At 37.9% G+C, this 19,471-nt stretch overlaps 1 protein-coding gene across 1 annotated transcript in view; it reads right to left on the bottom strand.

Annotated features, from left to right (window-relative positions):
* Window positions 1–4,184: 4,184 nt before the first annotated feature.
* The window catches only part of KCNK2 (potassium two pore domain channel subfamily K member 2), a gene marked incomplete at its 3' end in the record, with an annotated part of 63,766 nt that continues 48,479 nt past the window's right edge, over window positions 4,185–19,471 (bottom strand). Inside the window, exons 4-6 of the mRNA XM_035901602.1 lie at window positions 16,377–16,537; window positions 12,880–13,066; window positions 4,185–4,324 (exon numbers count right to left, since the gene is read on the bottom strand). Coding sequence (XP_035757495.1) covers window positions 4,185–4,324; window positions 12,880–13,066; window positions 16,377–16,537 — 488 coding nt within the window. The remainder of the gene's footprint in view (window positions 4,325–12,879; window positions 13,067–16,376; window positions 16,538–19,471) is intronic.

The following is a 19,471-nucleotide window of genomic DNA, read 5'->3' as shown; positions in this document are numbered from 1 at the left end:
AGACTAAAATCAGAAGACTTTAAAAGTGCTCTGACTAATCAGAGTATAGAGAATAATGAAGAGGAGGGAGTTTAAGGCAAGCTGAAGCTGAACTTCAGAGACAGATCGCCTACTTAAGATTATAGCACACAGCATGTTCCAGTGACTTTCTGACATTTCATCTATCTTACTGTATGAACTGCTTCCAGAAGCAGATCTATCCTTCTAGAACTCCCACTTCTGTCTCTACTTGTCTTTCACTTCCCTCCCCATTTGGTGCATTGAAAACTCTCCAGAGTATTTCAGGAGACAAAAGCCACCTGAGCAACTGACAGACATTCTGGTTATCTGGATTTTAATAGCAAAATACACCATTATTGTGGATCAGTGCATATCTGATCAGGTTTTTTTGGTCTCAGTTCCACTTGCACATGGGAAACTTTCCTGGTAGTATTCTGGAAAAAAAGAAATAGATGTTTTATTTTGTTGAAACAGTGAAATGCATTATTACCTCAAGGTCTTATGTAAACCTCTTAAGAGCAATGCAACTGCGTTAAGAAAACCGTGAACAGGACTATAGATATTGGGTGATACTCACTATCAGCATGCCCACTTCCCGGAATATGGAGGTTTCCTTTCACAATATATGCCCTAAATATGTTACAATAAACTATTTTTTAATTTAGACTAGAGGAAAATGTGAAAAGGAGATTATTGTGGCTGCCTATCAAAAGGGATACCAAATATCTCGGCTGATACAGCGTTTTGGTTGTTGAGGGGCAGTAAAGAGGGGCTTTTCAATGCTTGCAACCCCTTTGCCTTCATCCTGGACTCCAGTTCAGTTCGCTAGGCTTGGCTGCTATCAGCCCTCACACTTGGACTGCTGAAACCAACATAACTGATCGCTATCCAATGATCTGCTCCCTCCTGGATATAAAACATGGCAGGCTACTACTATTTTTTTTCATGCAAGCTATGATACAAATCCCACACAACCTTGTTTACTTGTAGGGGTTGATACCCATGGTAGAGTTTCACAAAGGAAGATTTTTCAGTGTCTTACATTCCTTAGGAAATACGTTAAATCGTTTCAGTTTTCAGAGTGCATTAATTATGGTCTTACAGATTTTATCATAGTAGATTTCAGTATATAAGACTGCTTCTAGTTTCAAAGGCTACCTTTAGGTATAATGAGCTATTTTCCCAAGGACTGACAGAACGTTTCCTTAAAAGACAGTTAAAAAACATACTTAGAACTAGGATTTTCCATTGCACTCATTTCTGCTATTTGAACTCCAGATAAGTTCCTCTGCTATAATCTCCATCCATAGAAGCTGGAACAGACCATCATAAATTTAGATTTAACTGAAAAAACAGACAATACAAGAAATTCAGAGTCTGCTCTGGCTTCTGCTGGCACAGAGGAGACAATGACTGCATTTCCACAAAACTCCCTCAGCTTCTTCACTCAAACTTTCCTAGGCAGAAAGTAAGGATGAGCTAAGAGCAGCAGTTTTTATCATAAAATGCTACCTATAAAGTGAGTATTTGTACAACACTTCTATTAAAACACAGCCATTTATATCCTTTTCTTCCACAAAGTATCATTAGGCTAGAATACAGAAAGAATTTTTCATATTTTCTAGCTAGCCCACAACTTGGTCTATGCCATAATTCAGTTCAAACCAGTCTCTGTTTTTAAAACTGTAGCATTTTTAAACCACTAAACCATTTTCTTTCTGTTATGAGTTCTCAGACATGCCTAGGCAATGCATTGAGAAGTATGTGTGGGAGATTTCTGAACATCAGAGATATCATTAATTGAACAAATGGTACCAATTGTATTATGTCTGTCTTTAATCAAACCTAACACATGAGACACTTGTATACAGCAAAATCCTGAATACCTGCATCAGCCAAGAGAATTTCGATCTATCTGAAGAATGAGGCTTTCTGTTCTGTAGACAAAATGAATATGCTTGTTTAGGCTACAAAGGTGAGAAAGAATGGAAAGATTAAATAGGCCATACATTCCTGGTGCCTGAGAAAGGAAAGTTTGGCATAGCACTGTGCTGTATAACCTGGAAAATTTAGTTCTACTTGTTAAAAATAGGAATGTATTTAATGTGTTAAAGGAATCCATGAATTTGTTCAATTTGTGTTTCTTTAAATTATTTTCCAAAGCTAGTCTATATTGAAATAGCTTCAGTGTAACGTAAAAGATATAAAATTCAAACATTCTTAGTATATTATGATCATTATAATAATAGAAAGAATGAGACACTCTAAACAAGATTAAACCCTCAGTGTGCTATGTACAATTATATAGTCAAGATAGCGTCCTATCCAGAGGTCTTACTGTCTGCATAAGAGCATGAGAAAAATGAGATTAAAGACCAGATTAATTCTAGGAAGTAGCATGAAGAACTGAGCTGTTTCACCAGTGCCTGAGGAAATGCAGCAAAACCTAGCCTCAACAAGGTATTTTTGCATAGTCCCAAGTCATAGTGCCTCAGTCATATCACATTATTTTGAGAATCCAGAAAGAAGTAACCCAGGGAAAATAAATGCAGTTTAGAAAATGCAGCAAGTTGAGAACAGTCAGATGCTAGGAGAGTGCACAGGGGCAACGCCACATGTGCTTGCCCAGCTCTTTCTTCTTCCTAGTGTAGAGGGAAGAATGGGCTAGATAGATGTAATTGGAAGTTCAAGAAAAAATGATGAAAACCCATGCAGGCTAATGTCATTTGAAGCGATCCATTGGCTCCCCTGCAGCCAGTGTAAGTCATGCAGGCTGGGTGTTAAAGATGCGCCCAGTGCTTTTCCAGAACTCAAAATGGTGATCCTACAAACTGCTGAACTTGCAAACGGGAACACTTGTGTGATACATGCTGCTCCATAACTGTGAAGGACACTAGTAAAGCTCGTTCTGTAAGGAAAGTTATAAATATCCTTTCAAATTTACAGCATGGGGGCAAAAGAGAGTACTCTTTAAATGAAACTGAACAAATAAATATTGTCCTCTGCTTCACAGCTAAGTGTTTTGTGACATGCCTGGTAAAAGCGTGCTTACAGACCCGCCACGATGCTGTCTCTAACTATAAAGAGCTACGAGCATAGCAAGGGCAATGGAAAAGGTGCTGCCCACCCCACAAAGCAGGCTTAACCCTGCCCAGGTCACAGCCTCCTGCCCACTGTCACCATCGCTGCTGCCCTCTGGTCAGAAAGCAGCAGGGACCCCAACGGCCGGTAATGAGTGAAGGTATATAGGGGTGAGCTACCCCTTACAGACAGGTCCTTGGAAACTCAAGGATGGCCAGGATTACATCCAGGCATTGATGCCAGGCTCTACAGCTAGGAAAACAATTTTAAACAATCTGAGTAGTAGGCCACTGCTCAGTAACCAACATATTCATTCTATCAAAGAGAAGTTTGAGTTCTTATATTTGAGAGCTGATGCATACAGAGGAACTGAAGTTAAAATAGAGGGAAATAATATGTTGCTTACAACAAAATAAATTTCTCAAACTTCTAGTAAGACATGAACTGTGCTAGTTGCAATCAAAGGAAGTTTTATTTATCCTCTGACATTTTCAAACCCAGGACATTTTCTTAAGTGACAAAAAAAATAAAGTAAAATGTTGTAGCATCACTGGAATGATAAATACACATTCACAAGTAAAAGTATATTTGAACTGACAGCAATGTGCCTGACCACAAATAACTAGGCATGCTGCTGAACATATTATTGTAAAACACATGCAGACATATTTAAATTCATTCCAATATCTTACACAATACAAAACATTCTTACCACTATAAAATGATCAAAGATATCTTGAATATGAATATTTAGTGATTTAGTATTTTTCTTTACATACCTGCATCCCATATAGAAACAATCAAAGCAGAATGATTTTTGCCTCAAAAATTATGGACTACATTCTACTGTCTAGAGTAATTCTCAGAATTTTTTTCCTGTAAGTCAGGTGCAATTGTGCATATACAGTTAATTTAATAATATATTTAATGTAATTTTATATGCAGCCATGTAAAAATCACTGTATATTTGACTAGACTGCTGCAAAGTTTGCTGCAGTTTGAGCTGCAGCATATGTTTCACGAGTAAACAGCTTTGACCTACCCCCTAAGAGCAAAAGCAGCTATAAGCTCATCTGACTTCTTATCAAACTTTTTGTTCTTACCTCTTCCTTTGTCTTTTTTGATATGACTCTTAACCAGTCTCCAATCATGCTGAGGACAGCTGCAAAGTAAGCAAGCCCAACAAGGATCCAGAACCACACCACTGGCTTATAAAAATCTAGGTACTCAATATCTGATCCCCCTGAAAAACAATACAGTTAAAATTAAAGCAGACTTATTCGTTATAGGTGCAAAACTGTTTTTAAATTAATTATTTTCCTAAAAAAAAAGTTTCTTACAATGTCTGTTTTCTTACCCATGCAAAAATTCATAGCAAAGCATTCTTCTGAATTTGAATAAATGACAACTGAAATCCATCCACTCTTGAAAACACAGTTTGGAGTACACACATTTTAGACAATGATTGCTCATCATCCATGATTAAGAAATGAACAGAGACAAACCGATTCAACTTCTGATATATCATTATTCAAGATAGACGTCATTGAGGACAGCTTGAATGAAAGGACTTCCCACCTGCTCCAAATAACAACGTTGTACCAAATTTTAAGTATTGCTCTGGAATACAAAATGCGTTCATTTCCTGAGAAATCCGATTTTGCAAGGACTTTGAAAGACATCTCAGTATTTACATGAATCCTTTAACCCTAGTAAAGAAGAATAGCACTTGCATTAACAAGTGTCCCTGTTGGGTAGGGAAACATTATCCTCTCCATTTTGCACAGAAGGAAACCAGGGTGCAGGGACATGAACTGAACTGATCATACTCAAAAAAAGGTGGATAAAGTAGATGTCAGCTGAAGGCAGCTTTTTTAAATCCCACTGCCATAAGCACCAGCCACTTTGTTCCTTCCAGTGTTAAAGCAAAAAAGGATAAATTTCAGAGATGCCTGTAATGGAGCTTTCAGGTACAATACAGCTATAGAGAACAGATGCCTTATTTCCACACACACACAAAAAAAAGTTATGTTCATCCAGAACTCTTGACTACACAAAATAACTCACATTTCACATCTTGCAGTACAATAAGGCAGAAGCCCTAAACTTGCAATTCAGCTGTGTTACAACAAATAAAATCAGGCTCCTGGTTTAGGTTGTTGGAAGTAGAAGTCTGATGTGCATGTCTGCCCACAAATGAGGAGGCGCTACAGTAAAACCTTTTCAGGCACGTTAAAGCAGTCTGTATGGGTACATAATATGTCACTTTATGTATCTGCATCCTGTACCGAAACAAAGGAAAATTGGCCCCAAAATATCAAGCACCTTGTTACAGTAAAAAGATAAACTCTCATGAAGAGTAATGGGTTTTTTTCCTAGCTGTTACTATCTAATCATCACAGAGATTACATACAAATAACAAAGAATTTTACTGCTGGTTATCTTTGTATGGAAGCCCTCAGACAGAAATTGTTATTCTCATGTCAATAAGCCTTTTCATCAATAAAATCCATTGAGCTGTAGTGGCTTACTCAACTACCCAAGAGATAAATCCACATTGCAAGAATGGATATACTTTGACACCTGCACAGTCACAAGTGAGGTAGAAGACAGGGCTCTGTCTGGAACAGAAGACAGCCAACCGCCAGAGGGTTGAGTTTGTCACAGTCCAAGAAAAACAAAATAGCACAAATGAAGAGATTTGTTAACATCAACCAGCTTCTTTCAATCCAGTAAAACAGGATTTTAGGGATGATTCACCCAAAATTTGTTGTCATTCAGAAAAATGGTTGATTACCACCATGTTTTTGCTCTGTCAGGAGCTAGTAATGAACCTCGCTCAGAGGTTCCCCTTCTTCTCCAGCTGTTCATACAATGCACAAGAAAGTATCACAAAAAGCATCCACTCAGCTGGTTTCTAATTTTTGGTGTGTTAAGTTTATAAACCAAAACTGGAACCTAACTCTGCCAGTCTGCAGGGAGCATTGCCTTCACAGTTTATTCCTGATTTGTTCACAGCAAGGTTAATTATCAGGGCAGGAGTTAGGACACATTCATATTCAACGAAGAGATTTCTTTACTGTCTGGCCAGGAGATGGCTCCATCTAGCCATGTCCAAAGGAGTTCAGCTTTCCTAAAGTTAGAAAGGGACAGGCAACAACCCTCTGGGACAGGGCTTAACAGCTAAAATCTTTAGTAGCTGTTGAGTTTCTGAATTTCAAGGACTCCTCAACTGAGGTCTCATTTTAATGGAATACCAGGGATAGAGAGACATACCTAAGGATGTTTGTCCTGAGATAACTACTGACTCCTGTGGTGCTTAAACATCACAGAATGTTATAATGCCATTATCTGGGAATGTCATTAAATAGAATTTCACTGGTAGGAAAACATTATCAAAAGTCAATTGTACTGAATATAAAGTAAACTGAATTCATTAACTACTGATTTCCAATTCACATAAATGGGTATGAATGTATTTGGGTATGAGTATGTGTAGGTAAATATGTTTGTACTGAAGTAAAAGATAATTCTTCTAATGATTTTACTGGTAACATTGTAAAAAGTATATCAACATGATACATTTGCATGGAATTTTCATAGCTTAATTTTTACTTAATAATGCTCTCATCTCTTTTGCAAAGCAGATTATTTTATGTCGTCCTTTAGGAAGCAAAATGCTGAGAAGGCAGAAGCTGAATTTCATTTTTTGTTTGACAAAACCAATTGTGGACCAAGGGACGCAACTTTTTTCCAACTTTATTTGACCTCTACCTGAAAGAGGTGACAACCACAATAAAGAAGAAATATCTCCCAACTGGAGCGCGCTTACTCTAAGTAGAAGTCTCACTGCCATAATCTTTTACCAAGAGCAGCCACAGTTTATTGCAGAGATGTTTTGTGGTAAAGATTTGATTCAAAGTGCCTTGAAATCTACAAGAAATCAGAGTTTCTCCATCCATCGTCCTCACAGGCTACTGTATTGCCGCTGCCACCAATTCTTACACTTGCCAAACAACTTTTAAATTATTTGCGATTTTCAACACTTTGGAAGGCATAGGTTGTTTTATGGCCCAAACATATATTCCTTAATAAGGTGAAAAGCTCTGTGTTTCAGTGAAGGATGGCATTAGAGGAGATTTCAGGGGTGCGTTAGGACAGATTCTGGTTCTCAGGTAAGGGATCAGGCTTTCCAACATACCTATTATATAAACAAGTACATTTTAAGTAAATAATTTTAATTTCATTATTGTTGCCGCTCTTTCCCCCATTCTTTCTACAGCTACCTGACTCAAAATAGAAACATGCAATTATTTCTATAAAGTTTTGTCTGGTTTTGTTTGCATCTTTGCTTCAAAAGTAGAAGCAGAGAATAGGAAGTGCTATTGGCTTTGAGCATCTTAATTCCGCACCAGGACCAGTTTCTGTGTTATTCAAAAGTTGGCCCTTCAAACCAAGAAATGTCTTAATTATTTTTTAATCAGCAGTACAAATTACTCTGGGTATAGAAGTGTGACTAAATCCAAACACAGTTTTAATTGCGGAATAATGAATAGCTGTCCAGCATCCCTGTTGTGACAAACCTGGCCAACAGGCTTAATCCAGAAACGTCATTTGTCCCACTCCAAAGAAATACGGAGGTTCAACCCAGCAGCCTGAAAGGAATGACCTACAAGGACTGCAAAAAAGGGACGGAGAAAGGCTAGCTTATGCAGAGATGTGGAAAAGCAGCACGCTCAGGACAAGATAACATTGCACTGCCTGCAAGAGAAAAATATAAGTAGGCCATACGAGTTACTTGATACCACTCAGTGGAAAATGGAGAGCTACTTCAGAATACAAAGCACAGCTATAAAAAACCCTCCTTACATGCTGTCCTATACAGAAATCAAGCAAGACACAGCATGCTGTCTTAGGCTTAAAGCAGGCTGCCTGGTTCACACCAGACAGTCCCTATTATGGACCTGAGGTGGCAAAGTGCACTTCCAAATGCCAAAAAAAGACACAAAGCCTGCGGGAGAGAGCACAGCTCTTTTAGGGGATGCTTGACACACGCCTCTTGCTTGGCATGGCAGCGATTTCTTTCTGTAGAGGTCTTTCTGCCGGGTAGGTAATATCACATAGTGAGAGCAGCTCGACTGGGCTGCTATGACCACCAGGTGAAGCGTTCCAGTTTGGTGACATTGAATGAGACCGAGTTATCTCAGTACTCTACAAACTGGGTCTCAGGCCAAGCAATACAGTGCAGACCCAGATATCTGTATTACAGTGCAAAACACCAAATTCAATTACAGACCAAAACAGTAAAGAAGCAATAAGCTAAAAATGAGAACACTAACAGGAAAAAAAAACACAACTAAAGACAAAAGAGTTAATACATTTTTAAAGAGAGACTTGCAAAATGCTGTGATCTATTCAATTGGACTGATTGCAGCATAACCTTATATCATCATTTTGCACTGCTGTGAAACAAACTATTGATGTGCTATTTATATTTCTGACCTCTACTTAATTCAGTCAAGTTTCGAACATATCATCTAAATTACATTTGAAACCTGTTAGATTAACTCCCTTAGAAATATTTGACTATACCTTCCAATCTGCACTGCAGTTAAAGGATTTATCTGCACATAAGAACAATATATTATGTTAAACATATATAAAGCACCTCAGTGCTAACTTTAGTATCCAATAATATCTTTCATTATACTAAAAATGACACATTTGACATGAAAAGATCTTTTTCTCTTTCACAGAATATACATAATCTTGGCTGGATTTTCTTCTATCATATTGAAGTCAATGGTTTCTCTTGAAAACAAATGACAAAAGGGATGCTTGACTAGGTCCTGATTTTCATAGGATAGTGCAGGCTGTAGTATAGTTTCTTACTTCCCTTTTTGTGAAAAACTACAGTAAACTTTCTTCAATTACAAAAATTTACTTATTTCCCTTTTTCCCTACAAAAAATAAAAAAATTCAACCCCTTCAAAAATTAGAAAAATCAAACCATTTCATAAGACAGAAAAGTTACGTTTGTTTTTTGGAATACTATTCATATATTTTCTTGAACATGCACTACAAGGGCTCTTTATCTTTTCCCTCCTTGCATGCACCTTGAGCGATCAGTCTTATGGTTGCCATAAGGCTGCTCTTGCTGGTGGAATCCGCAGCTGAAGCTTCCATAGGCTCCAAATAGCAACCTAGATTCTGAGTACAAAAGGGGATGTTTTGCCATTCTAGTTTCTGGGAACAGAGTACTTTGTCTCCAGTACAAATGAGAAGAAACTTGTAGAAAAATTCTGGAGAACTCTAAGAATTTCTAATATGGCAACCTGAACTACAGCCTTTAACACCATTACATTCCTGAATCCCAAGTTCTTCTGTTGGCTCCCTTTTGGTATAGCTATTCAGAAACACTCTCCTTTACCTCCTAAAAATTCTTCAGAGCTGCTATTCAGCTTTCCCCTGCGGTGGTACCAGAAAGCAACAAGTTTCATGTTAGTGAAAAGTGACAGATATTGTAAGAAATGTTTCTTTTAACCCCAATACACATGTTATTACAACCACGACATTTGTATGTAGGCCTTGAAAACCTTTTTCTGGGAACTGTCATGCCAGAGGGAAAAAATTACCAGAATATATGGAAATTTTCAAATATTTGGGAATTTTGGATTTTTGAGGGAACTTTGAGCTGAAATTGACACATAATCATGAAATATCCCATGGACCACTAATATGCTACAAGAATTGCCAATTTTGTTTTTATTGCTGAAAGAGTTCACTGTAATTGCAAATTTGAGTATCACTGCCCACCACTCTGCTTTAGATTTGACTACAATTCTGGATGGAAGAAGGTAATTTTCACTTTAAGTATTATTTACAAAACATGCTTTTGTAGCCAGGGGGAAAATGAAAAAAAGAAAATCAATCCAGAAAAGGAATAAAGTAATACCGGTGTGAGGGTTTTTTCCACATGCATTACCATCTAGGCACTAAGTGGTCTGAAGCATCACTCTGCCTGCTGCATGCCTCACTGTCACAAACCAGAACCAAGAACGCCCCGCTCTAAAGTCACTATTTGAGATGCAATACCATATTCTGTCATGACAGCCTCCCCTACAGCCTTATACAGCATTACATGCCTTAACTCTACGTGCTCTCTTTGCCTCTGTGTATGGCACTCAGCTTTCCTAAACTTCAAGGAGAGAGTGTCCTAGGTGAAGCTAACCACAAAAGTATCAACAGCCCTTAGCATCCGCATAGTAGTTTTGACTTACCTAAAAGAAAAACAAGCAAGCCACAGAATCATAAAGACACTTTACCAATTTGTTAGCATGCAAAAGATTCTGCATACTTCCTCAAATTTAATGAGGAAGCCTAGCCCTTAAGACAAATTTTATCAGCTCTAGTGAGAATTTGCAATGTCAGTTTTCTTCAAGTAGCTTAGTATTTATGCACACCCATGGCTGTAAGCTTCCATTGACTGCAAAGAACAGTCAATGAATACCCTACCTATTTTTCAGAAATTTTATTTAACTAGACAACTATGTACTGGAATAACAAGAAAACAAATGGACCTTTTTGAAAAATCCTTCAAGTTATCTGCCATAAACAGAGTATGTTAGTCCACACAAAGATGATAATACTGTCAAATTAATCTCCAACAAAATACAGTCCAGTGGCAATGGTAACCTCCCAGGGAGATAGTCATCTAACCCTGTTCCCTTGAGCATCATCTCTGCAAGTAAAAATTCAATTCCCACAACTGAAACTTTCAGTCAACTACATAATACAGTACAAATACAAGTCTCGTGCATGCTGCTCTAAAAGAAAACAGAAGACATTCATGACATTTTGACATCACGCATTTACAGTGGAACTTTAAAATAAACAAATATACATGAAGTGAACCATAAATGTTCATAAGCTATATAACAATGTAATTCAAGGACATCCTGTAGGAAAAGAAAGTGTTGCCTGGTAAAGTTAAAAAACAGACTTGATGTAGGAACAAATTATGATATCGAGTGGTCTACAAATAGAAAAATCCGTGGAAATCTATAATGAGGGTAATGATGAATGTACTCAGCGTTCTAGTTAGAGCCAAGTGGGCCATTTCACATAATGCTTTACAGTAAATATAACCAGGCCTTTATACACTATTATTTTTATTCCCTGACATACACGTACCCCTCAGGAATGAAAGTCTAAGAACACCCAGACTCTTGGCTTGGAAACAGTATAAATTTTATATTTGGTGCTAGTTAGAATCTGACCAGAATCACAAATTCCTGAAGATAAAGGGGAAATAGAGAAATCAGTAAGAAACATTAAAAAGAAATATGGAAACATCAAAAACACTATGTGAAAGTCCAAATAAATTCCATTTACCATTTTACAGCCCAGTTTTATAATTTATAAGAATCGTTGGCAGCTTCTCACATGGTCTTCATTTTTTAAACAGCTTGCATAACAGTATCTTCAAAACTAACTAAGTTTTCCCCCATTTTACCCAGATCATTTATGAATATGCCAAACAGTTCAGACACTTCAGAGGTCTCTTTGGGGCTTCACCAACCTGAAAAACTTTTGCCAGCACCAAGACCAGTCATATTCCTGCCATCAAGGTAAACTTCAGGCACGCCTGCAAGTCATTAGGAGGAGCTACCCAACCTGAGACCCTCACCTTGGTGTACTTAGACTCATGCAACAGCTGTGGCTACAGATGGGACACAGGAGGAGTCCACACCACATGGATGTCTGCTACAAACACTTGCCTCTAGCAAGGTAGCTCACTGAGAGCAGCCCAGCACTGCTGTCCTCAGCTACGTTTCTCAACTACCTCTGCCTTGCAGAGAGTTCAAGGGTGGGAGGGAGGCATCTCACAAAAGAGATGACTGTGCTGCATCAGGAGAAGCATGAAATCAGGCTGAAGAAAGCAAGTCTCGGACTCGGTGCACAAAGCTCTGCATTTCTAATCCTCACCTCAACACATCACTGACTCGGACTAACACACTTCCTCAACACTGACAACACATACCACTTCTCAGAATAGGAGTAAGTATAACATCTCTGACACTTTTTCAAGAAAATAGCTGACACAGAGAACTGGCCCAAGCTTTTTTTAGCTCAGTTTGTCAAAGTTATTTACAACCAATCCTCTCCGGGTTAAGAGAGCCATAAAAGTTTGACATGTATCTATGGGTTGTGCTAAACCTTCTTACATTACAAGGCACACATGGACAAATGCATGAATAGCAAACAAAAGAAAAAGCACAGAAGCAGGATCCAACAGCAATAGAGGCATCTCAGTGGCAGAAACAGAGCTCTGGAGCAACACTTTGAAAGCAGAAATGCACACAAAAACTATGTCATATAAGTTCACAGAGCAAGATATTTTAAGCAACTCGAGCTGAAAAAAAAACCTATTGAGCAGGCTGTATTAATACTGAATTAAAAAATAGTGTGTTAATTCTTACATTTCACTCAATCAGTAAGAACAAAAAATCTACTTAAAAATTAGGTAGACCACCTTTTAACAGGACAGGAGAAGTAAAAATGGAGTGTGCAGAGACAGGCACTGTGCATTTCACTGTCCCACCTCCTGTCTCTAGCCTCCCACATGATCCAAGATGAGGGCAGGCCCCCTTCATGTGAACTGACACAAGAATGACAAAGGGTAAAACTGGGAGAAAGGCACCACAGAGACTTGTCTATCCCAAAATAATACAAAAATGCAGAACATATATCACTGTGCAAAATATTATAAGATAAAGAGTAATAAGAAAATCTTACCTGCAACATAGTCACCAAATCCAATGGTAGTTAAAGTGATAACCACAAAGTAAATTGCATCTAGCGTGCTCCAGCCTTCTATGTGCTTGAATATAACTGCAGGAAGAGCAACAAACAGCACGCAGCCAAACAGTATGAATATTATTGTTGAAATTATGCGAATCTTTGTCTGACTCACATTCCATTTCTGGAAAGGGAAGGGGAAAGAGAGGAAACCCATCGTTAATAAAACTGCACCACCATATATAAGCACCTATCACGCCCAGTGAGCACTACATTGCTCAAGAGGACGGTACATTATAATTCTCAAACAAGAGGAAAAACAAAGCAGGGTTTTATTGTGAAAGGGTTTTCAAAGCAAACATGGCTACCGTAGGAAACGTTTCCTAGCAGGAAACACCGAGCAGAACTAGACTCTTCATTGTGGCCAGGTTTGTGATCTGGGTAACATGTGTAGCATTCATTAATATTAACAGCTGATCATGCATGTTTTGAGTGGGCACTAGACATTTGAGTGAGCTTCAAGTAGTGCTTGCACCTGCAACATCTCTACTTTTGTGCATCCACATATAACTGAATAAAAAGGGTGAATTTTAACCATACAGCTCTCTCTATTCAAGTAAGATTCTAATCATGGCTAAAGAGAACCGCAGAAGAGAGCTGGAAGGGGGACACCACCTCTTTCAAACATGCCCCAAGGCAGAAACAACCCAATTAAGCCACTGCAAATACACTACTGGCCAGGCAATATGTGATCATGCTTAACTGTTCTTGTCATCAGAAAGTTTTCCTAATGCTTAACTTGCATCTCACCTCCTTCAGTTTAAGTCTACTATTTATGGTCTTCTACAAGGCAAACAAAGAAATTGCTACTTTGCTCTTTCCAGCAAACTTTTACAGGTGTTTTCTTTCACTCATATATTCTTTAGACCAAATAAATTAATTTCTTTTAGTCTTTCTTCATGCATCCATTCTCATTGCTATCCCTTGGCTCCAACCATCTAGTCCACGTTTCATTAGGTGCTGTACTCAAAACTAGATATAAAAAAATATCACAAAATAGAATGGAAGGATCCTTTCTTATGCTTTGTCTATTTGTTTACACTCCTGTTAATACCTTTAACTACGATGTATGCTTTTTCACAGCAGTGTGACATTAATCCATGTTACCTTATGAGGCCCTGGAGTCCTCAGAACATTTCTACAAAGTTGCACCTAGACAACTGCTTCCTAACATGTAATTGTACATTTTAGTATTCCTTCAAAGAGTATTTTGAATTTGTCCTTCTTGAATTGAATCCTAGATATTCAGACTGCTTCTCAAAATTTTGAAGATCATATTGAATTCTAATTCTGTTCTCCAACTTTTAGTTCTCCCCATCTTGAGATAATCTGTAGATTTAATGAACAAAGCCCTTTATCTGTTGTGTAAACTATTAATGAAATTTAGTAGTACCAGAGCTAGAACAGACCACTGTAAAGTCCCATTTGACATGCCCTGCCACTTTGGTAGTTTCCCTTTCAGTACAGTTTTCCATCCCTCAAAGCATGTTGGGTTCAACTTAAAGTAAGCAAGGGATTGCCCAAAACCGAAAACTTTCACAAAAGGAGACCAAAAATTAAATCAGACTGTTCATGACAAACTTAAATACAAGAAAATATGTGCCAGTGGAAACTATGTTTTACAGTCAGCATGACCAAGGTCCAGCTTTTGTAACCCAAATCACAGTAGTAGTTTCAATTATGGCAACGTGAAATTCCCTGCTCTGACCAATCACTGTCTCCCAGTTCTTCTTTGGCAGAACTAGTAAATAGAACAAGGGAGTATTCCAGAATGCAACATATAGATCAGTGTTTTCATTTGGAGATTGACAAAATGGGGAAAGATGCTGCTTTTTATGTTGGGGCATTCTTGTTGTATGGATACATCCATTAGAAAAAAAAGGAAAACCATTATCCCTATGAGCAACAGGCTGAGAGACACAAATTGGTCTCAAATCTTTTGCACTTTTAAGCAAAATTTAAAATTCAATGATAAAAAACGAGAAAGGATAAAACCAAAATGTTCTTTTGGAATGTTCTTGCCTTTTTCAGGCAAGTCTCAGTAGAAAAGGATGTTATTCACTAGTAACTTGTCTGGACTTGCACTAATGTTTCAAAACCAAAAATACCTGCCTTTTCTTAAAAAGCTCTCAAGTTTGTATTTACCTATTGCATAAGACAACTCAGCACAGCCCCAGTCTGCTTTGCTTCAAAAATAAAGCTATGGCAGACCCTTCCTATATAGAAAAGATTAGGGTTTGTTGCAGAAAAACAATCCTTCTAACACTTGCAGTGCTAATGCAAATAGCTACAAAGTCAGGCTGCTGAATAAGTATTCACTGGATATAACATATTCTACATATCAAAAGACAAATTGTGTTTCATGTGTTTTGAACATTAGGTAACAGTTAAACCTACATTTTATTGAAGGCTAGTAAAACACCCAAATAATGAATTTCATTAAGTGTCATTATGCCATTTATTCAATGCTTAAAAAAACCTCAGTAACTACATTTTTAATAACTGCATTAATAAAATTCAACCTTAATAAACTTTTCTGTGTGAAACAGACAAATTTAAGTAAATTAAGTCCCTCTAATAGAATTCAAAGCATTTGGTTGTTAAGGACTGGCTACGGCTGAACTTTATCAATATCTGCACAAGCTTCTGATCTGTTTGACAGGCCTCTTCCTCTACTGAAGCTGTGCCACTTTGCATGAATAAGTAAAGATTAGTGGCCAAAGAAAACAAAGGGCATGAATCTAGGCTGTGCTAAACTATTCAGCTGAAGAGGTTGAAAATACCTTGAACAGTAGAACATTCTACAGCCTCGTAAGGAGACCACAAAGAGGGGTCCAACGTCAGTAGAACACCAACAGGCTCTGTACCATTTAGGCTGGCCTCCCTCTGTGAATGCCCAAAGCTTTAGTCACCTACAGACCCATGAATCTGGAAATGTAGATGCCTACAAACTGTAAGCATTTCCTCTGGTATGATGGCATCCGAGTAGAGATTTTAAGACTCATGATTTTAGGCTCAGACATCAAAGGTCTTCTGTGAATCAGCTCAAAGCAGCAGCAATAATTTCCATGTTACCCTCTACAGCTCCACTCTGCCATCTCTGAATTAGTGATGTCCTACCACAATCTAAAGAACAATCCTTAAAGGTAAGCACCACAGCAAGCTTTGGAGTATAAAGGCAAAGCAAAAATAAAGTTTTGGATTTTATTCTTCTTCCCAGCCATTAACTGTTCTTAGAAAATGTTGGGCTTCATCCAATTCTCAATTAACAATGTTCAGTAACATGTTCAGACTTTGCAAAGTTCTTCCTACCTTTTGCTAGACATCTGGTTACAATGATGAGCTATACCCTGTTTTTCAGACTTTTCATTTCACTTGTTAACTTCAGAACAACGAGCAACATGAAGAGCAAATGAGGCAGTCAGCATACTCACAACAAAGGTATCTTCTACTTTGGCAATCCCTTTTCCAAAGATCGTCCCTAGTTGATCTCCAACACCAGCCAACAGAAACCCAAACAGAGGAATTCCCAATAAGGCATAAATGATACAGAATATCTTTCCACCTTGTGTACGTGGGGAGATGTTTCCAAAGCCTGAATTACAAACAACTTGAGATGTTTAAGAAGTTACATACATTACAGTACACATTTTAAAAGGACAGTTTGCAAACAGGTCCTACTAGGTTAACCAGGACACAGCAAGCATTGTGAAAAATCAAATGAAAGCATAGGTCATATAATCCTCTCAGCTAAAATTAAACTGCCGCACAATTCACCATTTTTTTTATTGCATATATACTGTGGAGAAGAAAAACTCCCATTAGAGAATTTTTTTATTATTATTATTTAAATAAATAACAGCTTTTCTCATCTATATGTAGTTAATAGCAATTGGTTAAGCCTTAGCCTCTGCTACCTGGAAATGTCTGTTACTGGACTTGTAATTGGCAGGCTGTGGTACTTGTTTACAAGATACAATTTTTTCACATGTGCTGCTCTTCAAAGTGAAGCAGCCTGAAAAAAGCCACTTGCATGAGAAAAACAGGGATTTCTAGAATAAATGGGACTGCTTAGAGTCTTCATTATTAAAGGCTTTAGTTCTTTCAGTGTTGCAAACAAAGCTTAGAGAAACAATTTACAGCTGACTGTTCTGACCATTTGAAAATGGAAATCATTTTGTCTTCACTGGCTTGTGTAAGAGCACCCCGATATGTCCATGAGAGCTCGACTGCTGCTGGTTCACTTAAAACAGAAAAACTGGAATACAAAGAGTACAGGCCCCAGCATCTGCAGAACACCCCCAGATGCAGCTCCCAGGATTGGTATTTTAATGATCTGCCCAAGGTCGGCAGAACCCTACAGACAAGTTTCATGAGCATCGGTCCTCTAGTTTTGATTCAAAAGTTCTTCCCCTCCAGAGCATCACTCAGTGTTTTGAGGGAGCAGTGGGGCAGCTGTAGGAACACCCGAGCATTTTCTACATTATTTCATTTTTCAGCACAATGTGCACTTTGAAGGAAAGACTTATTTTGTCAGGGGGGGATACAGGGACACGGGACAGGACGACAAGAGGCCTTTTGTCAGAAAAAGGCTTATTTTCCATGGAGAAAATAAACAAAAGCCTTTTAAAAAAGTTCCCTTTTTCTAGGAAAAAATAACTAGTAAATAAAAAGCAAAACATTTTGGCAAGTAATTGAGAAACTTGTTTCTCAGTGTCTTTAAATATTAAGTGATTTTTCATATATACAAAAGTCATTCAGTGAAAAAGCAATTTTCGTGTGAAAAAGCTGAAAGACAAATTTTATCAGTTCTTTTGAGAACTTGCAATGTCAGTTTTCTTTTTAAAATAGCTTAGTATTTATGCACAATGACTGTAAACTTCCACAATGCAAAACACATTTAACAAATAGCTTCCCTAGTTATCAGAATTGTAACTATTTTAAGCATGTTGTTTTAACAAATATACATTTCCTTTGGGAAACCTATTATCTTAATTTTTGGTTCTGCTCTCACGTAGGTAAGCTACCCCTAAGCTGTGTCAAAACTACTTTTTCCTTTCAATACACAGGAGAGAAAGCTGCCCCTCACTCAACTTCATTAAATAAAGAGTAAATCACATCAAAAATATATTTTACTCCTGGATATTTTGCCCTCATAACTGTTACCAGACAGTAATAGTGCAAACAATAAATGCAATGTTGGTAGAGTTCACTTAGATAAAAAAGTTAAAAGTTCCTATTTTCCCCAAATCATGACTAATAAACCGTGTCAAACTAAATATAAAGGACAAAATTACAAGAAACATCATCATTTACAGGTCATGGAGTCCTCCAACTTTAAGTTTTCCCTGCATTAATATAATAAAAGTTTGTCTCAGGCAAATGGAATAAATTCACAGCACCTTTAGTCCAACCTAGTATCCTTCCCCAACCCAGAGCCAGGGTAAAGTTACGGATTATTAAAATTCAGGAAATTTTAGCTCCACTGAGCTCACTCTGTCCCTTCATGCACCAAGCAGAAAAGACCCTTGAGTCTTAAAATAAAATTAGCTCATCACCAACCAGAAGGGGACAAACAGATCCAAGCTACTCTGTTTTCCTAAGTGTGCCTGTTTATGCATCAACAGGAGCCTGAATAGTTGCCAGGGTGTAATTCCTGAGGGGTCTTAATGCAATTCAGAATCAGGGGTCTGGATACACCAGATAGTTAAAACTCATACTAAGGGATTTGGAAATCCTTCTCCCTTTTTTGATTTAAGAACTGTATTCACTTGCTCTATGAAAGTGGTGTCTTGTAATGGTGACAAGAGACCAGCCCAATGAAGCACATGCCAAGCCGGCAGTTTTACTCTGTTCACTTCATAAAGCAAAGTGGCCCTTCCCATGCATCCCACAGCTATTACAGAGACAATTGCTGCGGCAGCATACTCCTCATCTGCTGCTAATCGCTACGAGGAAAAGAAGTTCACGTTCAGCTCTATATATCCTCCTCTCGAAAGCAGAGTCATGTCTTGCTCAGGAAAAGGATGGTACCTTACTTCTACACTCACAAATTCTTGCTTTTCATCCTGAAAAATGACAAATGTTTTTCTTCCATAAATGACAAAGAAGGTCTTGCATTAGTGATTGCACTTCAAAAAAATCTCAGACATTACTCGCTAAAATAATACTCCAACAGGTAGTAGTTTGCCTCTGTCCAGATGCTCACTGCACACAATGCAAACCACAGAGCTCTCACAACAGGACGTGTACTTTAGTGAACTGATCTGCCAAGGGGCATCCATCACACATCAATCACATTTCCTACAGTGCCATGTTTCATAAAAGCCTGCTGTTGTACACCACAGCCTACTTCACGAGTTACACAAATTGTCCTTACATCCTACGCCCAGTTTCTCCAATGAAAAGCGAATCCATTGTTTATGCAATGGGAGAGAATATGTATTTATATTTCATAGGGTTGATGTAATTCCTGAGAGTTTTGCCCCGGAAAAGTATTACTCCTTTCTTTAAAGGGAAAAAGAAAAAA

Source organism: Egretta garzetta, unplaced genomic scaffold (assembly GCF_000687185.1).
Source record: "Egretta garzetta isolate BGI_Z169 unplaced genomic scaffold, ASM68718v1 scaffold319, whole genome shotgun sequence".
Classification (NCBI taxonomy): domain Eukaryota; kingdom Metazoa; phylum Chordata; class Aves; order Pelecaniformes; family Ardeidae; genus Egretta; species Egretta garzetta.
Note: the sequence above shows the minus strand (reverse complement) of the source record. Positions and strands in the feature narration are given on the sequence as shown.